Here is a 17,534-nt window from a genome sequence, read left to right as displayed (position 1 = left end):
CATCCGTTCCGGAAAGGCGATCGGCTCGGATGGGCCGGCGAGGTCTGGGAGCGGATCTATAGCTACTGCCTGGCGAGTGGGATCAACAAAGGCGAGAGCGGGCGACTCGAGGCGAGACGCGATGTGACGAGATCGAGAGGTTGTTTGAGGAAACACGAGCTCTTGGTCAAGTTGAACCCGAATTACCGAGCCTACCGCCGTAGCGGGTTAGGGACGGTAACGTAAGGGTAGCTACAGTCGCTGGGAATCCTCGCTGTGGCGCAGCGAGGACGAAGCGTGACGCGATGAGTAGTTTTTCGAAAGGGGATATGGGAGCAAAAGAGACAGCTGGCAGGGTTAGCTGTGGCAGTAAGGCGAGTGCGTTTAGGCCTGTCAGGGAGGTTCGCCTGGGCCACCGCCACGCGTCAGCACACATAATCGATGCGAGGGGAGAAGGTTGACACACCACGAACAGATGACCACCTGCACACCAAAAATAGTCAGACAAATAGTCCGAGCGGCGCGAGTGCATACATTTACGTACTCGAGGGTCAACAGACGAAGATCGTCGTTGCGCGCTTGGTCAGGAATGGTGGCGGTAACTGGTCTGCGTCGCAGCTAAATGAGCAAAACGACGGCAGAGGGATACACCTGGCGGCTATTTATGTGCTGACGGTGGTGGTGGTGGTGGCGACAACAGAGGGAACGACGAGCGGGGAGCTTTGTGGCTCTGTTGACTTTTTCATCGATTACACTGTCGCGGCGTTTTCCGAGGCTGTAAGTATTGCCACGTGCACGGACCAATGGCGGTCATGACGCACAGGACCTCCGGTCCGAGGTTCGAACACAGCTGGTAACATACACGACATGTGTATGTGTTTTGTTGACCGGGTTCGTGAGGTCTCTGTTTATGAAAAGTTTCTGTTCATCACAACTTGCAAGATTTATCAAGTGCCCCGGAAGATTGACCGCAGTCACACAAAATAGGCACCAGTCAGGCCTCTTATGGCAAGGTAGGGCGTCCGGAGAAATCAACGCAGGTACATGAATGATCTCAGAACGCCAGGTGATAGAGTAAGAGCGTTTGTTATTGCCGTGCAATCATCAGTAAACTACAAGTGAAGAACAGTGTCCTGTCCGTCTTTATATGCCATCCTCGCCTTGTGGTCGTATTAATTTCTACGCTCCCTCCCCCGCGTCATTCCGGACTTCCTCGGCATCAGATGTAGACGCAGAAGCAGAAAAAGATGTCGGAGGCCCCATAGCTCCGATGCGTGGACGCAAGATCGTACTAGCAGTGGGTCCGAGAGGCAAGCGTGCTGACACGAGCGCGTCACCTACCGCCCGTCGCCCGATGACATGATTGTAAGAACTAACGTCCGGCGACGGCGCCGCTCTGGCGCTGCGAGATGCGGTGAGCGGCAAACTCGGGTGTAGCGTCTCGTCTGCAATGGTCGGCGTCATCCCCCGCGAGGCGCTAAGAGGTCCCGGTGGCACGTGAGATGATGTGGAAGGGGCTGTCGGCTTCCTGAGGAGGTTCTCGTGATGGACGTCGGGGCGTACATTCCATTCCAGAAGGCCTCCCAGAGGAACGTGTTGGACAACGACGCGTTTCCCTAACACTTCGGCCTGTTGTACGTATATGAGAATTCAAATATCTCGATCGCGGGAATGCACGAAGCGGGATAGTGATCTTCGCGATGAATTAAATGTATTGCCATTTCGCGGCTCACCTCGTACATCTTGAATAGGCCTGAATTGACCTTGGCCCAAGAAGCCACACCAACAGCAATAGAGTGCAGCTGCGAGGAGTGTTCATGGAATGGTCCATGTTTCACCTCATGGATCCGCATGATCGACATGAAATATAAGTTCGTCAATGGAAGTGGTGGATGCAAGATGGCAGAGACCGGTATTTCCGTTTGATCTGTGCGTTAGGAATGCAATGAGTGAATATGTCAGTAGCACGCATGGGGAAATATAGTGCTAAATTGACCTCGAAGCTGGCCGCTGCCGAAGATGTACCCGAGAAAGCTGTAATCGTCCAGCCCCCAGACCCCGTGGCTGCCCGCTGGCTCGAGCTTGTACACATCTTGCAGACGCCAACATAGTCTGAGGTACCGAAGGAAGACAACTAGAACCAGTTCTCGCTCTGTGCGAGGCTCCGGAGTGAAGAAACGAATGAGGGTGAGACACAAAAGCAGCAATGCAAAAGACGTCTCATGGCCTGTGCCGTAGTCGATACGCGTGAACGAGCCAAAAGACGTCAGGAGATAGGGCTTGAGAAAGGGGGCGGCAGGCCGACACGAGGCAGGTAACAACACGGCAAGAAGTGCATCCGCTTCCTGCGGGCAGTCCTGTGTTAGGGTGATCTGCATCACTGAAACAGGGCATGATTGGCGTACAGATTCCAGACGTTTTCCCCAGGTACGGAAAGCGAGATTCCCGAAACGTTGGGGAGTCGGGAGAGGTGGAATTTCATCGATCCAACCGTCTAGCGCATCCAGCATGGCGAGCATGGAGACAGTTGCCTGGAACGTATTGAGTTCGGGAATTCTGATACGAAAGAGAGCGTGCCGCTAACCTCGCCCACAGGCTCGGTCCAGGGCAACGGACAGCCGACAACTGCTTGAGTCAAGCGACGGAGAAAAAGTCCGTAATCTTGATATCCTCGAGTCGCTTTCCACATCTCGAGGTCCTCGTCGGTGCGGATTTTCGGGGTCGGCGTATCATCAGGGGAGAGATCATTCACAGAGACATGGCGAAGAGGAGGCAGATCGGCTGCCGTATACATCGTCTAAGATGTACACAGAGACTCATGGATACACGTGCCCGAGCACTGAAGCGACAGCTCCAAGCCAACAGACCCAGCCCGCAGCGATCAAATCTCGTGGAAAGATAGGTGTGAGAGAGTCACCGTAGCGACATGCTGATCAAGGGTCGAATTATCAACTTACTGCACGAATATCCACAGCGCGTACAGGCGCGTCACGATGGTTCGGCAGCGTGTAACGCCACGAAGTGAAGGGGTTCTATTGAGATCGTTGTAGCCGCGATGCAGAGTCGAAGTGAAGTTGATCGCCAAATCAAATCAGAAGCGCCACACATAATCACGTGCAGCGCCCACATGCGCGTCGATCCATGAATCGCGTCGCGTCTACGCGTTGCAACACTCAGCCACAACACCCTATATCCCTCCTACTCTGTCGGCGTACTTCAATCACTACAAACGAGAGGTTTACCAGTAAAGCAGCATGTCCGCATACCAAGATTGGAATAAACTCGATGATGACGAGGAAGACGAGCTTCAAGACAATTCTGTGAGCGTGTGGCATCTCAGTTCACGCCGACTTCCTCTAATCTTTCATGTTCGTGTCTATTCACAGGCTTATGAAGGAAGGAAGGATGTAATACTATTTTGCATTGACTGTTCCCCGTCCATGCTGGAGCTGCGCGAGGATCCAAGATATGAAGACGTTCAGACGTGCCACCTATTCACCGCCCTAGAAGCGGCCATACACATACAGAAGAAGAAAGTAATAGTCGGGCCTAATGATTCTGTTGGAATAATGCTGTTTAATACGGTAACACAACACTGCGTCTCCTGCCTCGCCACTCACATGAGCCTCCTTTGAGAACAGACGCGAAGAAATGAGGCTGGCGGTCAAGGTGCAGACATCAAGAAGGGCAACTACGTGTATCAGCCTATAGACACAATTAATGCGCCTACTATACAAGAACTCATGCGTTTAATTGACGGTCAGCAGCATGTCTGTTCATCTATACAGCAGCTGACCTATGCTTCGCATGTTGAACAGCTGCTCGGGAAGACCCGCATGTATTGCTAGAAACATTTCCGTCTTTGACAGAGTCTCGTGTGCCGACAGGTGATGTCTTCACGAGCTGTAACTGGGTCATGCGTGACGGGTGAGTAATGCGTTACTTAAATCAAGTGGCGATTTGCCCACTCGGCATTTGTGACGTTAGCGCACCAAAGACTGCAACCAAGCGCGTCTTCCTCATCACAGATGAGGATAACCCACATGCGGGACCCGGAAAGGAACGATTTATTACCACAGCGCGAACCACGCTTATGGTACGCATAATCTCTGAGTACTCGCGCCTCACGCCCTGAGCTGTCAATCAACCCTGCATGCATAGGACCTAGTGCAGGCCGGAATTGGCGTGGAGCCATTCTTCATTAGCACAGATGAGAAACCATTTGATCCTACCAAGTTCTACTCCGTGCGTACACGCTCCAGCTTGTCTGCTCCGGAGACTAACCGTTGTTACATACTCTCCTTACTCTATCCTGTCCTGTCCAGTCGGTGCTTCTGCCCACCAATATCACCGACGACGATGGAGCAGAAGGCACCATTCTCCCAGAGTCTATCTCGATCACCCGGGTGGACGAGTTGTTGGCTCAGATGAGCTTCCACGAGGTACCGAAGCGCGCGCTGTTCAGCGTGCCGTTTGAATTCGCCAAAGGGTTCACAATAGGGGTGAAGGGGTAAGATTCAATTGCCTGGTGGTTCCACACGGGCTGAAAAGCCCTCGACCCAGATATGGCCTGGTGACTGAGCAGAAGAAGGGCTCGTACAAGTACTTCGTAGACTTCGGCGATCGGATGGAGGTCGCCGTGACTCGCACGACCTATGTCGATGAGGTACGTCTTGCCTGATCTCGCAATTTCTGCAAACCACATCTCTCCCCATATGCTGCCTTCCTCAGGAGAAAGAGACGGAAGCAGACAAAGAGAGGCTACTATATGGTATGGAACTGGGAAGCACGGCTGCAACCGAAGAACATGCACACGAGTCCGCCGACGAAGGGGGTGGCCCTGCGAGAACTGTGCCAGTGAACAGTCGGGTATGTGATACATTACCGGGCTGAGCTGATGCTGAACGATCTTTGTTGCTGTGATTTGCCAGGTATTCTACACATTAGGCGAAGTACGCTCATTCCGGACCATGGGTCTCAAACCCAGTATGTAGCCTCTGAATTACAGCCGCGATCATGCTCATGGACGTACACAGCGATCAAGCTGCTGGGATTTAAGGATCGTTCCGAGCTAGCCTTTGAGGACAACGTGAAGCATTCCTTATTCATCTATCCCGACGAGATGGTACGTGCTCACCCGCTCCTCTGCGCTTCCCGAAGCTAGTCTATTCTTACCCTACTTGACACTCACGCCCGTGGGACAGAGCTACTCGGGCAGCAAGCGTACATTCACTGCGCTCCTCCGAACCATGCTCCGGAAAAAGAAGATCGGTCTCGTACTGTCTGTAGTACGGCGCAACGCCTCGCCAATATTCTGTGCTCTGCTTCCACAGGTACGTCAACCACCATATGCTCCCACAGGTGTTATGCCCCTCGCTCTCATTCCCGGAGAACACGTCGCACCCGACTACCCCCGTACCCATGTGAACCTGCGGTAGAAAATTCATGCTGACACTGAGTCGCCCTTCAGAAAGAGAAGACCGAAGAAAGCGGCTGGCACGAGCCACCAGGGTTCCATCTCATACCGCTACCATTCGCGGATGACATCCGGGCAGCCCCGATAGAGGAGACCGTACGCGGTGAGCGGACCCACGCAGCATCCGTTGCCTAACCCTACTTACTTCCCGTGTTCTCGCGCGCGTTCCGCGTTCCCAACACCCTGTCTGCGTTCATCACATGGCCGCTCTCTTCATTCTTCTCGCGCGTACACCCACCGATGTGGGATAGCCTCCGACGAGCTGAAAGACGCCGCGCGCAAGTGGGTGGACAAGCTCACCGTCAAAAACGGCGCGTACGCGCCGGACGCGTTCCCCAATCCCGGTGAGATCTGCCACTGGCCTCGCTGTGATGGTCCCACGCTGAGCTCCATGCCCTTTTCTCATCGCTTTCATCCCCTTGGACCGGCCGGCCGGCGCCCCGCAGCTCTGTCGTACCACAATGCCCAGCTGGAGGCTAGTGCATTCCGCGAGGAATTCGACCCCACATCGTTTGAGGATCCGACGGAGCCGAAATACGATAGGATGCACCAGGTCCAGTGCTCACTGCTTTCTCATCGCTCTTTCGCTGATCTGAGCATCCTGACAATACGACAACGGTGTTCTCCCGTCGACAGCGCGCGGGCGCACTCATGAGATCGTGGAAAGAGGCGTTGCTACAAGACGAGGCCGCGCACACGAGCATCGTCACCGCTGGCTCGAAGCGCAAGGCGGTACGTCATCCTGTGCTCTGCCCCAGACGGCCGAGCAGCATTGGCTGATCAACCCGCATGCGATAGGACACCAGTGTCGACGAGGCGGAGATTCGGAGCAAGCACGAGCACGGGATGTTGACCAAGGCACGTCTGCGCGGCATGATTGTCTCATGCCCCTCCTTTGCGGCTGCCTTCTGATTGCGCTATGCCCTCCACAGCTCCGCGTTGATCAGCTCAAGGTACGTGTGTCTCCGTGCTCGCTAGTGTGGCGGCTCTCGGAGCCGCCCCGGGACGCGTTCGCACACGCCTGGGAGCGCATCTGCAGCCCGAGGTGATAGCCGGGACCTGACCTGGACATGTCTCGGCGGCTGCTTCATGCCTCATCATTTTCGTGCTGACGGCTACTAACGACATGAACTTCTCAACATTGACTTCCTTCTCATCGCGCAGGACTTTCTCAAGAGCAAGAGCTTGTCGGTGTCAGGGAAGAAAGCCGAGCTGGCGGAGAGGGTTGGCGAATGGCTCGACAGCCACCAATAGGCCTGGGCGCAAAGCCGCGGTGGATCTTTGCGAGAAGACTGCTTGGGAACGGAGGCATTTCGCGCAACGAGTGAGAATGATCGTGGCAGTTGCCAATACAAGTTCTGGCCCAAGATGCAATACGTGTGGGAATGCGACGGCCGGGGCGGATGCAACCTCAACAGACACGCCGATACCGAGGAAGCTTGTCTACGGGCCCGAGCCGAGGCACAGGCAGTTTGATTTGTGGGAAGGGCTGCATTGCTGTATCTCTGCAAATGTTCATTTCGGTGTCCACACTGTTCACATGACTACCTCTCCGTGTAGCATGAATCATATCCGTCTTACCGTGAGATATTCGAACGCGAAGCTGACTCAGAAGTCAGGATGACGATCCGAATTTATTTGACTGGCTTCGGCCTATGTTCATGGCTGGTGCGAGTACCCTGTGGGTTGAAGGGCACCCAATGGGAGACGAGTGATCAGATAAGCAAGTTCGTTCGGATCTAGCCGGATTGCGCCATCTCCATCTTATCAGACCGAGGGGGTTAGTCATTCCCGAGACTATAGTGGCGGAGCGACCGCCCCCCGCTCTGCCGTCCACACCACCACCACCACCGCCCCCGCCCCCGCCGCCTGCCCAGCGTACCCCAGAAGCCACCATGACCGTTGCAGCGCCAGAGAACGTCCGCGAGGTTACCTCGCCCGAGCACTTCCAGGAGCTCCTGTCGGCTGATCTCGAACGGGTCTCCCTGATCAACTTCTGGGCACCATGGGCAGAGCCATGCAAGCAGATGAACGACGTCGTGCTGGAGCTGGGCAGGAAGTACCCCCAGCTCCTCGTCCTCCAGGTAAGTGGGGTGCGCCCCTCTGATCGTGCGGTGCTGATCGCGGGATCGCGCGCAGGTCGAGGCAGAGACACAGTCAGACATCTCCGAGTCGTTCGAGATCGAGTCCGTCCCCGCCTTCATCATCCTCCGGGTACGTTGTTTTTCGCCTCGATCTTTCCGTGCGCCGCTCACGCCCCAGCGCATAGGGGCACACCCTCCTCGGGCGCATCTCGGGCGCAGACGCACCCGCGCTCACCGACGCAGTCGCCAAGCACACCAAACCCCCCGCTGCCGTCAAGCCCCTGGCGAAGACCGACCGCGCCCCCGCCGCGGCCGAGGCGCTCTCCGAGAAGGAGGAGACCCAGGAGGAGCTGAACGAGCGTCTGCGCGCGCTCATGAACAAGGACAAGGTCGTCCTCTTCATGAAGGGCGAGCCGGACGCGCCGCGGTGCGGCTTCTCGCGACGCATCGTCGGGCTGCTGCAGGACCAGGGCGTGCCGTTCGCGCACTTCGACATCCTCTCGGATGAGAAGGTGCGCGCGGGGATGAAGACGCTCAACAACTGGCCGACGTTCCCGCAGCTGATCGTCAACGGCGAGTTCGTCGGCGGCCTGGACATCGTGCAGGAAATGGTGGAGAACGGCGAGCTCAAGGAGATGGTGGCGGCGTGAGGCCTGGTGTACGAGTATGTTTATCCGCGGTTCCGTCGGCTGTACCATTGCTTTCGCCATTGTAGACATGTATCACATGCATCCGAGGATAGGACGCCCAACAGAATGTAATTTACACCCCTGTATCTTGAAACCCGATCGTCTCTCAAAGATCACGCGTGGCAGGATCGTACACTCCAGCTATGTCGAGCAAAGAATCCAAGGCTATAGTACAGATCTGCTGATAATAGTACACCGAGGTAGAGGCTTATATATAGTACATGAAGGTCACCTCATCGCCTTACAACATCATAAAATACCAGGCATGTGCTGATAGACAGTCACTGAAGTACAGTCAAAACGGTGCTATAACAAGCAAAAGGTAATACAGCACTTGCCTCGTCCACTCATCAGCGGTGTCAACGGGTTGGCGATGCCCTGGTCTTGACTTGACATTCAAGTTCGCAGCAGCATTAGCGGGCACGGCCTTCGGCGCGCGGGGTCCATTCCGCCTCTTCACGGACGCTGTTCTCTTACGAAGACGTATGATCCACGCCGGGCCAAACGAACCGCTCTTGGGTGCCTCGGTCTGCGGGTCGCCATCCCCGAGAGGAGCATATGAATGTCTCGACCGGAACATCACTAGCACTGCCGGCACTGCATGAAACAGAGACGTCAATCAAGTGCTGCTCCTCCGCCCAGTCTGGTACTGAGAGGCTGGCTCACCGCAGCGGTACCTGAACTATCAGACCGGACGGGGAGGGATTAAAGTGGTGGACGAAGGAGCCCGGACTCAGGGTGGGAGCGGCCGCTCGAGTTTCCCCAACGCTCCCGCGGCACAGGGGCATAAGTATGCGGCGCCTCAGCTGCCAAGGCCGCGAGACAGGAGACGAATAAGCAATGCTTGCTCGCACGTTCGCGCGCAGCCGGATACTGGCGGTCAGGCGATATGGCGCGATCAATCTGGGCACGTCCGGGAGCGAGGAACGGATGCAGCTGCCTGTTATGTGCGATGCATGGCACGAATTTGACGTCCGCCGCCGCAAGGGGGTCCAGCAAATGCTTACTTAGGGGCAGCCAAGACATCCACTTCGTGCGCCGCCGGCCCACCCGTACCCGTACATGGCCAAGGGTAACTCGACATCCGGGGCTGCGCAGTCGATGGCTGGACTATATCTTTGCAGGGTCAGCCTGGGCGTACCTGTTCCACCCTCGTATGGAATAGCGTGTCTTCGTGGTGATCCAGAACATTAGAGAATCAAGGCGGCCTCCGGTGAGTACGAACCGGAGTGTATCGCCAAGTTCCCACTCTTCAAACTCAAATGCGACATGAGAGACTTGTGTGTGCCGTCCATGGTAAGCAGACGCACTTCGGTCAAGCGCGCAGATCGCCCCTGATCGGGACACGTGCTGGCGCGCACACGTCTCCTTTCTGGGAAATGCAGCGCGTTGCCTCGCTTGCGCCACAACTCGGACCGTCTTCGCTGCACGTTTATCCTGACCTGAAGATCCTTTGATTAACTCAGCCATGTTCAAATTCCTCTCGGAGAAGCAGATATCGCTGCCTGAACACAACTGCGTACTTCCGCACGCACTCCGCGTTCCCTCCCTCCAGAAGCTCGTAGGCAAGCGCGTCGTCCTCGCGTCGAATAGCCCCCGACGGAAGGAGATCCTCCAGATATTTGTAGGATGCTTTACTGAGATCCGAGCAATGGAGGCTCACGCATCCGTCGAGGCAGGGCCTTGCCCCGGAGATCGTCCCTTCGACATTCAATGAGGATCTATCTGTCGGCTCCTTTGAGGATATACACGAATATCCGGTGGCTACCGCCAGTCACAAAGCCGTCGAGGTATATGAACGACTGGTGGTGAGTGCATTAGATTCTCCTCGACCATCGCCCATCTGGGGCGCGACATGGTCGACTTTGGTTGTATGATCGACCAATGCCAGCTTCTCTACTCGTACCTTTACTCGAGGGCGGGTCTGATCTACGGGTGCGCCAATGCAGTGATACCCCTGTTTGCCAGTCGTTCAGCGGGACGCGTCTTGTCCACGACAAATGGCGCATATAACTGCCAAACTATGCCCCCATCCGGCCTGCATGCAGTAATACTGTTCATATTGGGGTATGGGATGGACACAACCGGGTATAATCTAGCTGTCCACCACCGCCTCCCAGTCGTCCGTACGTGCATTTGGCCATTTTGCAGCCCTTGGTTTGGCAACGTCCGTCCGTCCATTTACGGAGTGTATACGGCGGTGCTCTTGATGAGCGTACCCAGGACCGGCTTGTCAGGTTGAATCGTCCGCAACCCGTCGCAGGTTGTCCTGCGGGTGTGTTGTGTGTCGGACGACAGATAGGCCCTCCCCAAAGCAACCCTTCGCTTGAATGATCAGTACATGCAGATGCGACAAGCATGCGCTCTTGTGCTTGCCTTTCCATGGCCGACCTCGGTGACATTCACTGACATGATCGTCCGCTCTGCGCAGCGCACAAATCCCGAGGACGCCCCTGACTTGGTCATCGGAGGTAAGTCTCCTGCTGTGGCGTTGCTGCCCTGCGTCGTCTCAAGCGGACAGCCCAGCGGACACCGTCGTCCTCACACATCCGTCGCCTGGACTGGCGAGTACCTCTCCCTCGGACGTGCCCCTTGAGGCCCAAGACCTAATGGAAAAGCCCATCGGCAAGAACGACAACATGCGGATGCTGCTCGACCTCAACGGGGGCGTATGCGAGGTCGTCACTGGCGTGACAGTCGGTAGGTCCGCCGCTGACTGATAGGGCATCGGCTCACTTGCCCGAGATCTGTAGTCTACCCCGTCCTAGAAGCGCCCGGATACAAGTTGAAGTAAGGAGCAGGAAACTAGACCGTGAGTACGTCCCTCACACGCGGTACATACAGATCAATAGAAGAGCGCACGCTGGTCTATTTCGCCGAGAATCCACGGGAGCTCCTCGAGGCATACGTGGAGAGCGGCGAGGGACTCGACCGCGCCGGCGGGTTCGCCGTGCAGGTGCGTTTCCCCCTGTGTCCTCCTCCACATCCCCGCTCCCCCGTAATTAGTAGCGCGCTAGATGCTAAATGACATTATAGGGTCTGGGCGGCATGCTAGTCCGCAAGGTGGACGGCGACTACCAGAACGTCGTTGGCTTCCCTGCCGCGTCCTTCTTTAAGTTCTTGGACATGCTTCTCGAGGAGGAGAGTGACTTCCTTGCCGTATAGAGTATATCGCGTCCCGGCGCAGCGACGTCGTCGTGCTGCCGGCGCCGTGGCATCGCAACCCGCGCGTGTTGCCGTGCAATTACAATAGACATGGACTGGCTCAACCGTAATACCCGCACAGCGCGCCCGAACACCAGATGCCGTAAGCCGTCTGGCTGGCGCGACCTGCGATCAGTACGTCAGATCGTGCTGGTCGATCTGCCCGCCCGCCCAATGACCCTGTTCGAAGCCCGCGTGCCTCGCAGAAAGCATTGCCGGTTTGCTGACAGATCTTCTGTGGGCGCAGGGCTTCGTGTCATCCAGCGTCCTGCCTCGGCGCCAGCGCACTCTGATGGTCGGACAAATGTCATCGCATCCTGGATCTCTGCACCAGATCGCAACTTGCGGTGCAAGGCCGCCCAAAGGCCTCTTGACCATGTCGTCTCCGCGACAGGTACCTGTCGCAAAGATTCTCCGAGACGTCTGTTTACGGCAGATGTCTCGGGACTCAGACTAATGCTTGAGGCTCGAGGGTCTGATACAGCTAGATCAAGAACTCTGTCTCAATTCTCCCGCGCCGTCGCACTGACCGATGCAACGGTACGAGGTTAGCCGTGGAGACCGCTTCTCGACGTTGCTTGTCTACACAATCCGTTGCCGTCGCAGTCCGTAACGAGACCGCACCGGACAAGTATCTGGAAGCACTAAGACATCGCTAGTCGTCGTTGCCGAGGCACATGGTTGGCAACTAGTACCGTGAGGGTGGCATCACTATTCCGAGTCCTACTTCTATGGTAAAAAGCGCGTGAGAACATTGACGCAGGAATCTCTTCGTCATGTACATGTCTACTTCCCCGCGGAGCGAGAACGGAATTGGTTAAAGCAGACTGACGAGATGTCGAGCTGCCTGTACGTCCATCGTCCATTATGATTTGATACTTCTACATTTCTCTAACGCCACCAAGTCAGCGTCGATTGTTGCCATCACTTTGTCGCGAAGTGGTGTGCAAGTCGGTACGATAAGCTTTTCCATGCGAGAATAAATGCTCTTTCGCAATAATGTCCGGGTCAACAATGCCATATGGCTAGCTTCATGGGACGTAGGCGCGTGTCTACTCATGCATGAGGCATCAGAGGAGAGCCTATGCAGGCTTACCAAACTTTCTGCCCGCCTCGACGTCTTTGATCAGAACCTCTTCCCATCGCTGTACAACCGGGTAGTCGAGTTTCTTGATGGACCCAAAGGGGACGGTCTGCACCGCAAGCGGCGGGGACTCGACCATCGCCGCGGCGACGTACCCGCGCCGCATGCTCTCGCTCTGGTCCTGCATCTCCCGCAGCGCGGAGAGACTGGCCGGCCAGGGCTCCGCCCACGTCTGCGCCTGCGCGACCTCCACGACCTTGGTGCGCACGACGCGGAAGTACTTGCCCACCGCGCCGCCGTGGTCCCAGCGCGGGAGCAGCTCGATATGCAGGACGTGCGTGCGCGCGCGCGCGAGGGACTCGGGGAGGCGCAGCGCGTGGATGGTGGCGCCCATGAGCGTCGGGTTGTGGAAGCGCACCCACTTCTCGAGGCGCTGGTCGAGGTCGTAGAGCGAGATGCCGTCGGGCAGCATGAGGCGCTCAATCATGCCCAGCGGTGATGCTGCATGATCCTTGAGCGCATCGGCGAGAGAGGCGTTGTTTTGGCAGTTTTGCTTGTGGTTCTGGTGATGGCTCCATCAGACCGGACGAAACAGGGGCCACGTGCTGAACACACACCTTCCAGTCCGCCTTCTGGCACTCTTTGGAGCAATATTTTGCCGCCTATGATACAGTTGGATGTTCGCGCTGAAGGGGAAACAAATAGAATACCTTGCATCTAGAGCATTTATGCAGGTCTTTCACGGTGCCACTGACATAGCAAGTGTTGCACTGCGAAGGTGTAGTCAAGTCATGAGACCCGACGTGGTGTGAAATCTATGAAGCGCACCTTGCTCATCTGTGTCTTGAGCGACGACATTTCGACTTTCCAGGAAGACCCCTTGGATTCGCGACGAGGCAGTCTTCACGGTAAGTATGGGCTAATTAGGGGCTAGTTCAGCCACTTTGCGGCTTGCATACCGTGGGAACTATTTGATGGGATTCCCCGAGCGGTTCATTTTTTGGCCTGACTCTGCGAGCTGAAACGTTTCTACGAAGTCGACTATCACGGCGTAACTATTGCTAGTAGCTTAGGACAGATGCGCTACACTTGACCGCCGTCCAAACTCTGTCCGGACAAGCATTCGCGGCCAACGAATTCGTGCAGTACGCCTACGTGGAACCTGAGGCTTGTGATAATATCACGGAGCCTCGAAACGAAATCTTCACCTGCAACGTCTGTCGTGATGACCGTATAACTTGACCATGACAGGCGGCAGCAATTACGTTGAATCAGCTACTGAGAGTCTAGATATTCAGACATGAAACTCGGAAGTTTTATGCCATGGCTGAACCGGCCTCCGCCAGAGGGTGTACTAGTGGGAACACCGATGATACATGAGAGCCTGATCTCCGTTGTGAGGCCGTCTCTGCTTCGCCCATAGTCAGTATCTCCACCACTTTTTCCCAGTGACTTCCCGGACAGCCACAATGATAGCTTCGTGAGTACCGGCTCCCACCATGGTCCACCAAATCACTAGAGCATGGATCGCGTGAACATAAATGCATAGATACATCCTGCATGGGTCTCAGAGCCGGGGGGGGAGGGGGGATGGAAGAGTGGAGCCGTGATCTTCTGGGGTGCGTGAATCGCAATCTGCGATGCAAGCTGCCTGATGCCGAGGAAGGCGCATCAGCCTGATCGGTCAGAACACAAATCGGCGGCGGCGGTGACACAATGATGGATATGATATATATGAGTCCGTCTCGGGTTCTCCGTGTCCAACTGCCTCGAACCATACAGTTACCTACGTACCCGCCCTCCGTTGCTCGGGCCAGCCGCGCCCGGTGATTGGCGGCCTGGGCCCCTCGTCGGCTTATCGTACAGGCCCTGATTGACTCCGGACAGCCCCGCCTTTAGGTTTGTTGCGCAGGTTTCTTCCAGGCTCCAGATGCGATGACGTCGTGGCTGTGTCCTTACAGCAGCAAACCCGGTCGCACGGAGATGGGCGGGTGGACGGTGCGTATAGCTCGCGCTCAGCGTCCATGCCATGGCAGCCATGAACCTTGAGATTCACCGCTCCTTCGATTACCAGCATGGAGTCCCTGCCCCAAGTGGAGGCACGAATTTCTTCTGAATTGCAACGTGCAGCCTAGTACATTCTGCACATAAAGCCGCGCAGTGTGTGGTCTCCTCCGAGTCCGTTTCGCGACTTGCAATTGCCATTCTACGAGGACGCAGCTATTGATGTCCGCCGAGATTGGCCCGGGCCCACAAGGCCTTCAGCTGAAGGTTGGTCGAAGACGCGGGTTCGCGAGCGATCTTCTCTTCCACAAGGGTCAAGAGAACATCAGACAGGCGGCCTCGAATCGGATAACAAACGCGCGAGGGACAACAGGGGCCGCTTGAAAGTTGAGTGGCTAGAGGTCTTCTGGGAGCCGGCACGCGCAGCTAGCGCATTACCCCTCAGGGTGGCCCAGAGAGACAACAAGGCGGCAGACACTAAGCAACTCCGAGATGGCGGCCGGAGTGCGCGCGCGGGTGATGACGCGGGAGATGCCACACAGAATAGAGTTAAAGTTCGGGGGCGACATCTCCGCGCTCCAGAAGCGGCGACGCAGAGCACGGTGGGCGTCGTCGTCCAGCAGACACCGACACTGGCAGAGACAGAGACGCGCCGGGCAGAGAGGCCAGAGACGGCGCGCGGGTCGAGTGCCGCGGCGATGCGGCTGTTCCCGCGCGACGTCCGCGGCTCGGGCGCAGAATTGTGGGGAAATGCGGGGCCGGCGGGACGCGGGTCTAGTGTCAGCACCAGCGTCATCCGCGACGGGCGCCTGCGCGCGGACGAGGGCCTCGGTCGATCCAGGCATGGCGTCACGTGGACCGCAGGGAGGATAGGAAGAGACGGGGAGAGATGCGAGATGCGCGCAAGACTATCGTCGGGTTTCTGTCTCTTCCTCCAGAGTCCACGCCCGGACGCCCCTCTGTCCCTCCCGGACAGCCTCGACGCCCCAACGTCGACGCCCACACGCGGTCTGCCCCGCCCTGCCCCGCCCACACAGTGCACCAGGCTCGCACCGCCCGCCATGCGGCCACGCTCCAGCTTCGCGGCCATGGCCAACAGAAACGGCTCCTCCTCGTCCCTGTCCTCGTCCTCCGAGCCCGCCCTCGAGAACGGCGAGCCGGTCCTCCCGCGCGTGCTCCTCCTGCTCGGCGCGCAGATCGCCCCGCTCTCCGACCCACCCCTCGGCGTCCCCTGCGCACGCGCCGTCGGCCCAAATATCGCAAAGGTCCTGGCCGCCGCACGCACATGCTCCCCTCTGCTGCGCCCGCGCATCATCCACGTCCGCAATGCAGGCGGACCCGGCGAGCCCGACGAGCCCCGCTCACCGGGGTGGGAGCTGATCTACGCGCCGCTGCCCGACGAGCACGTCCTCGACAAGCGCAAGAACAACGCCTTCATGGGGACGCCGCTGAGCGATCTCGTGCCGCTAGACGCAGAGCTCATCGTCGTGGGGCTGCAAAGCGACTTCTGCGTCAGGGCGACGTGCAGCGCGGCTCTCGCGAGGGGAAACGCCGTGTTGTTGATCCGAGGAGCCCATGCAACATACGATCGGCTGGAGGTATGGGACGGGCGAAGCAGGACGCCTGCCGCAAAGGTGGAGCGCGAGATCGAAGAAGAGCTGGAGGAAGCCGGCGTCATTCTCCTAGAAATGAAGGACTTAGACGACCTGTTCGGGGAACTCTGACCTTGGAGTCGACAAGGGAGACGGGCTGAGCGAAGCTCCGGGTGTAGTGAACGCAATAGCGTCAAAGAAGATAGTGCAGTCGCACACACAGGTGCAACAGAATCTCTGGGCGGGCTCGCCGACGGACGGACATATATACGCCCTCCCCCGTAGCTGTTCACTTTTCTTCATTCTCTGGTACCATCATCCTGCTTCTTCTCGACCCATGATTCACGATGCAGCACGCACTTACCCCACATGTATTCTGTTTTATCCTTCTCTTGCGTCCATTCCATTCTCGGGCTGCTGTGGCGTCATGGTGATACATATATACAGGCTGCATGCGTCTTGCCGCGTGACGTCGAGTTTGTGACCATGCGGAACGTGCCAGGCCCAGTTGCACAAAGCGCGTCTGGCGAGGGGAGAGGCGGCATGTCCGGCGGCGGGCGCATCACCTAGCGGAGACGCGACGAAAGGGTGGGCGGCGAGGAATGGCAGTCCGTCGAAACAAGAGGCCCGGCGACCATATAAGTCGGTGAGGGAGTCTACAGCCGCTCAGAGAAGCGTTCATACACGGGCACAGGCGCGCCCAGTCCCCGTCCCTAGGTCCTAGGTTTCCGCGCGCGCAGGGGAGGCGGCTCGCCGGGCTCAATAAGGGCAGTTCTGGAGCGGACGGGCCCGCAAGGGACACACGGCGTGGGCCAGTGCGAGGGTGTCACAGGTATTCTTGTGGCGCTGCGGTGGGAGATACGGGCGCGGCGCGGGGCAGACTTGCCTGTTCCTGCGTGCTTCGCGGGGCGATCCACGGCTTCTCGGTGTGGCGGCGCCTCGGGGGCGATTTTGCCAGGTCCAGGAGGCTCGTTCAATGGGCCACTGGCCGCATGCCGTGCGGCGCGAACCCCCGAGCGGCACATCCTCGCAGGCGACGTAGGGGACATGGGGATACGGCGGGGTCGAGTGCCGGCCGCCCGACATGGAGTGCGTGTTGCGTAACACAATATGCACACCGTTCCGCGTACGTCCTGCAAGGCAGAGGATGCCCGCACGTGGGGCGCGCATGGTAGTCGGCCGCAGCAAGGTGGGCGGCGGACCATAGGCTCCAGAGCGGTAGGTATGTTTACTCACGGGTTGAATCGCAGATGTCCTCCCGTTTGGTCAGCGCACGCCTATGAGCTATCCGGTGCTCTGGTAGCTCGAACATCGTGCGGCAAGGCGGGGGCGCAGAGCGGGCCATGGAATGCGGGAGTGGAGGGAGAGAGGAGCGAGGCCGGTCAACAGCCTGAGGGTGCAGGTACACAAGCGCCTATATCC

General features: G+C 57.6%; 6 protein-coding genes across 6 annotated transcripts; 4 read left to right on the top strand and 2 right to left on the bottom strand.

Annotated features, from left to right (window-relative positions):
- Nucleotides 1-1,158: 1,158 nt before the first annotated feature.
- POSPLADRAFT_1049249 (hypothetical protein) lies at nucleotides 1,159-2,773 on the bottom strand (the record flags this gene model as incomplete). The annotated part of the gene is made up of 5 exons (XM_024479695.1): nucleotides 1,159-1,316; nucleotides 1,407-1,608; nucleotides 1,713-1,906; nucleotides 1,976-2,336; nucleotides 2,573-2,773. The coding sequence occupies 5 exons, from the start codon at nucleotides 2,771-2,773 to the stop codon at nucleotides 1,159-1,161; spliced, it is 1,116 nt and encodes a 371-aa protein (XP_024335913.1).
- A 460-nt stretch (nucleotides 2,774-3,233) lies between these two features.
- POSPLADRAFT_1049248 (hypothetical protein) lies at nucleotides 3,234-6,709 on the top strand (the record flags this gene model as incomplete). The annotated part of the gene is made up of 19 exons (XM_024479694.1): nucleotides 3,234-3,299; nucleotides 3,366-3,563; nucleotides 3,621-3,738; nucleotides 3,798-3,906; nucleotides 3,967-4,075; nucleotides 4,141-4,224; nucleotides 4,305-4,489; nucleotides 4,543-4,645; nucleotides 4,711-4,848; nucleotides 4,911-4,965; nucleotides 5,016-5,104; nucleotides 5,184-5,312; nucleotides 5,450-5,558; nucleotides 5,707-5,799; nucleotides 5,902-6,008; nucleotides 6,092-6,187; nucleotides 6,254-6,313; nucleotides 6,388-6,408; nucleotides 6,620-6,709. 19 exons carry the CDS (start codon nucleotides 3,234-3,236, stop codon nucleotides 6,707-6,709), a joined length of 1,959 nt encoding a protein of 652 aa, XP_024335912.1.
- A 597-nt stretch (nucleotides 6,710-7,306) lies between these two features.
- POSPLADRAFT_1041262 (hypothetical protein) lies at nucleotides 7,307-8,339 on the top strand. The gene is made up of 3 exons (XM_024477874.1): nucleotides 7,307-7,539; nucleotides 7,595-7,669; nucleotides 7,725-8,339. The coding sequence occupies exons 1-3, from the start codon at nucleotides 7,351-7,353 to the stop codon at nucleotides 8,187-8,189; spliced, it is 729 nt and encodes a 242-aa protein (XP_024335911.1). The 5' UTR covers nucleotides 7,307-7,350; the 3' UTR covers nucleotides 8,190-8,339.
- Nucleotides 8,340-9,662: 1,323 nt separating this feature from the next.
- Nucleotides 9,663-11,501, top strand: POSPLADRAFT_1041261 (hypothetical protein). The gene is made up of 7 exons (XM_024477873.1): nucleotides 9,663-9,852; nucleotides 9,908-10,036; nucleotides 10,660-10,699; nucleotides 10,755-10,928; nucleotides 10,982-11,018; nucleotides 11,073-11,184; nucleotides 11,265-11,501. The coding sequence occupies exons 1-7, from the start codon at nucleotides 9,697-9,699 to the stop codon at nucleotides 11,391-11,393; spliced, it is 777 nt and encodes a 258-aa protein (XP_024335910.1). The 5' UTR covers nucleotides 9,663-9,696; the 3' UTR covers nucleotides 11,394-11,501.
- Nucleotides 11,502-12,514: 1,013 nt separating this feature from the next.
- Nucleotides 12,515-13,374, bottom strand: POSPLADRAFT_1151641 (hypothetical protein; the record flags this gene model as incomplete). Its single annotated transcript, XM_024486559.1, has 3 exons — nucleotides 12,515-13,078; nucleotides 13,134-13,178; nucleotides 13,345-13,374. 3 exons carry the CDS (start codon nucleotides 13,372-13,374, stop codon nucleotides 12,515-12,517), a joined length of 639 nt encoding a protein of 212 aa, XP_024335909.1.
- Nucleotides 13,375-14,591: 1,217 nt separating this feature from the next.
- On the top strand, nucleotides 14,592-17,415 carry POSPLADRAFT_1151772 (hypothetical protein; the record flags this gene model as incomplete). The annotated part of the gene is made up of 6 exons (XM_024486581.1): nucleotides 14,592-14,650; nucleotides 14,678-15,680; nucleotides 16,615-16,758; nucleotides 16,830-17,201; nucleotides 17,253-17,334; nucleotides 17,363-17,415. The coding sequence occupies 6 exons, from the start codon at nucleotides 14,592-14,594 to the stop codon at nucleotides 17,413-17,415; spliced, it is 1,713 nt and encodes a 570-aa protein (XP_024335908.1).
- Nucleotides 17,416-17,534: the final 119 nt, after the last annotated feature.

This window comes from Postia placenta (assembly GCF_002117355.1).
Source record: "Postia placenta MAD-698-R-SB12 unplaced genomic scaffold POSPLAscaffold_13, whole genome shotgun sequence".
In the NCBI taxonomy this organism is placed as follows: Eukaryota; Fungi; Basidiomycota; class Agaricomycetes; order Polyporales; family Adustoporiaceae; genus Rhodonia; species Rhodonia placenta.
The sequence above is the reverse complement of the archived record's forward strand: the minus strand, read 5'-3'. Positions and strand labels throughout refer to the sequence as shown.

Bases quoted from the DNA above. Each gene is read 5' to 3' on its own strand.
- POSPLADRAFT_1041262 (XM_024477874.1), top strand. From the start codon at position 7,351: ATGACCGTTGCAGCGCCAGAGAACGTCCGCGAGGTTACCTCGCCCGAG. The intron at 7,540-7,594 runs GTAAGTGGGGTG...GATCGCGCGCAG, and splicing joins CCCAGCTCCTCGTCCTCCAG to GTCGAGGCAGAGACACAGTC. The intron at 7,670-7,724 runs GTACGTTGTTTT...CCCAGCGCATAG, and splicing joins CCGCCTTCATCATCCTCCGG to GGGCACACCCTCCTCGGGCG.
- POSPLADRAFT_1041261 (XM_024477873.1), top strand. From the start codon at position 9,697: ATGTTCAAATTCCTCTCGGAGAAGCAGATATCGCTGCCTGAACACAAC. The intron at 9,853-9,907 runs GTAGGATGCTTT...CCGTCGAGGCAG, and splicing joins AGGAGATCCTCCAGATATTT to GGCCTTGCCCCGGAGATCGT. The intron at 11,019-11,072 runs GTAAGGAGCAGG...CGGTACATACAG, and splicing joins GCGCCCGGATACAAGTTGAA to ATCAATAGAAGAGCGCACGC.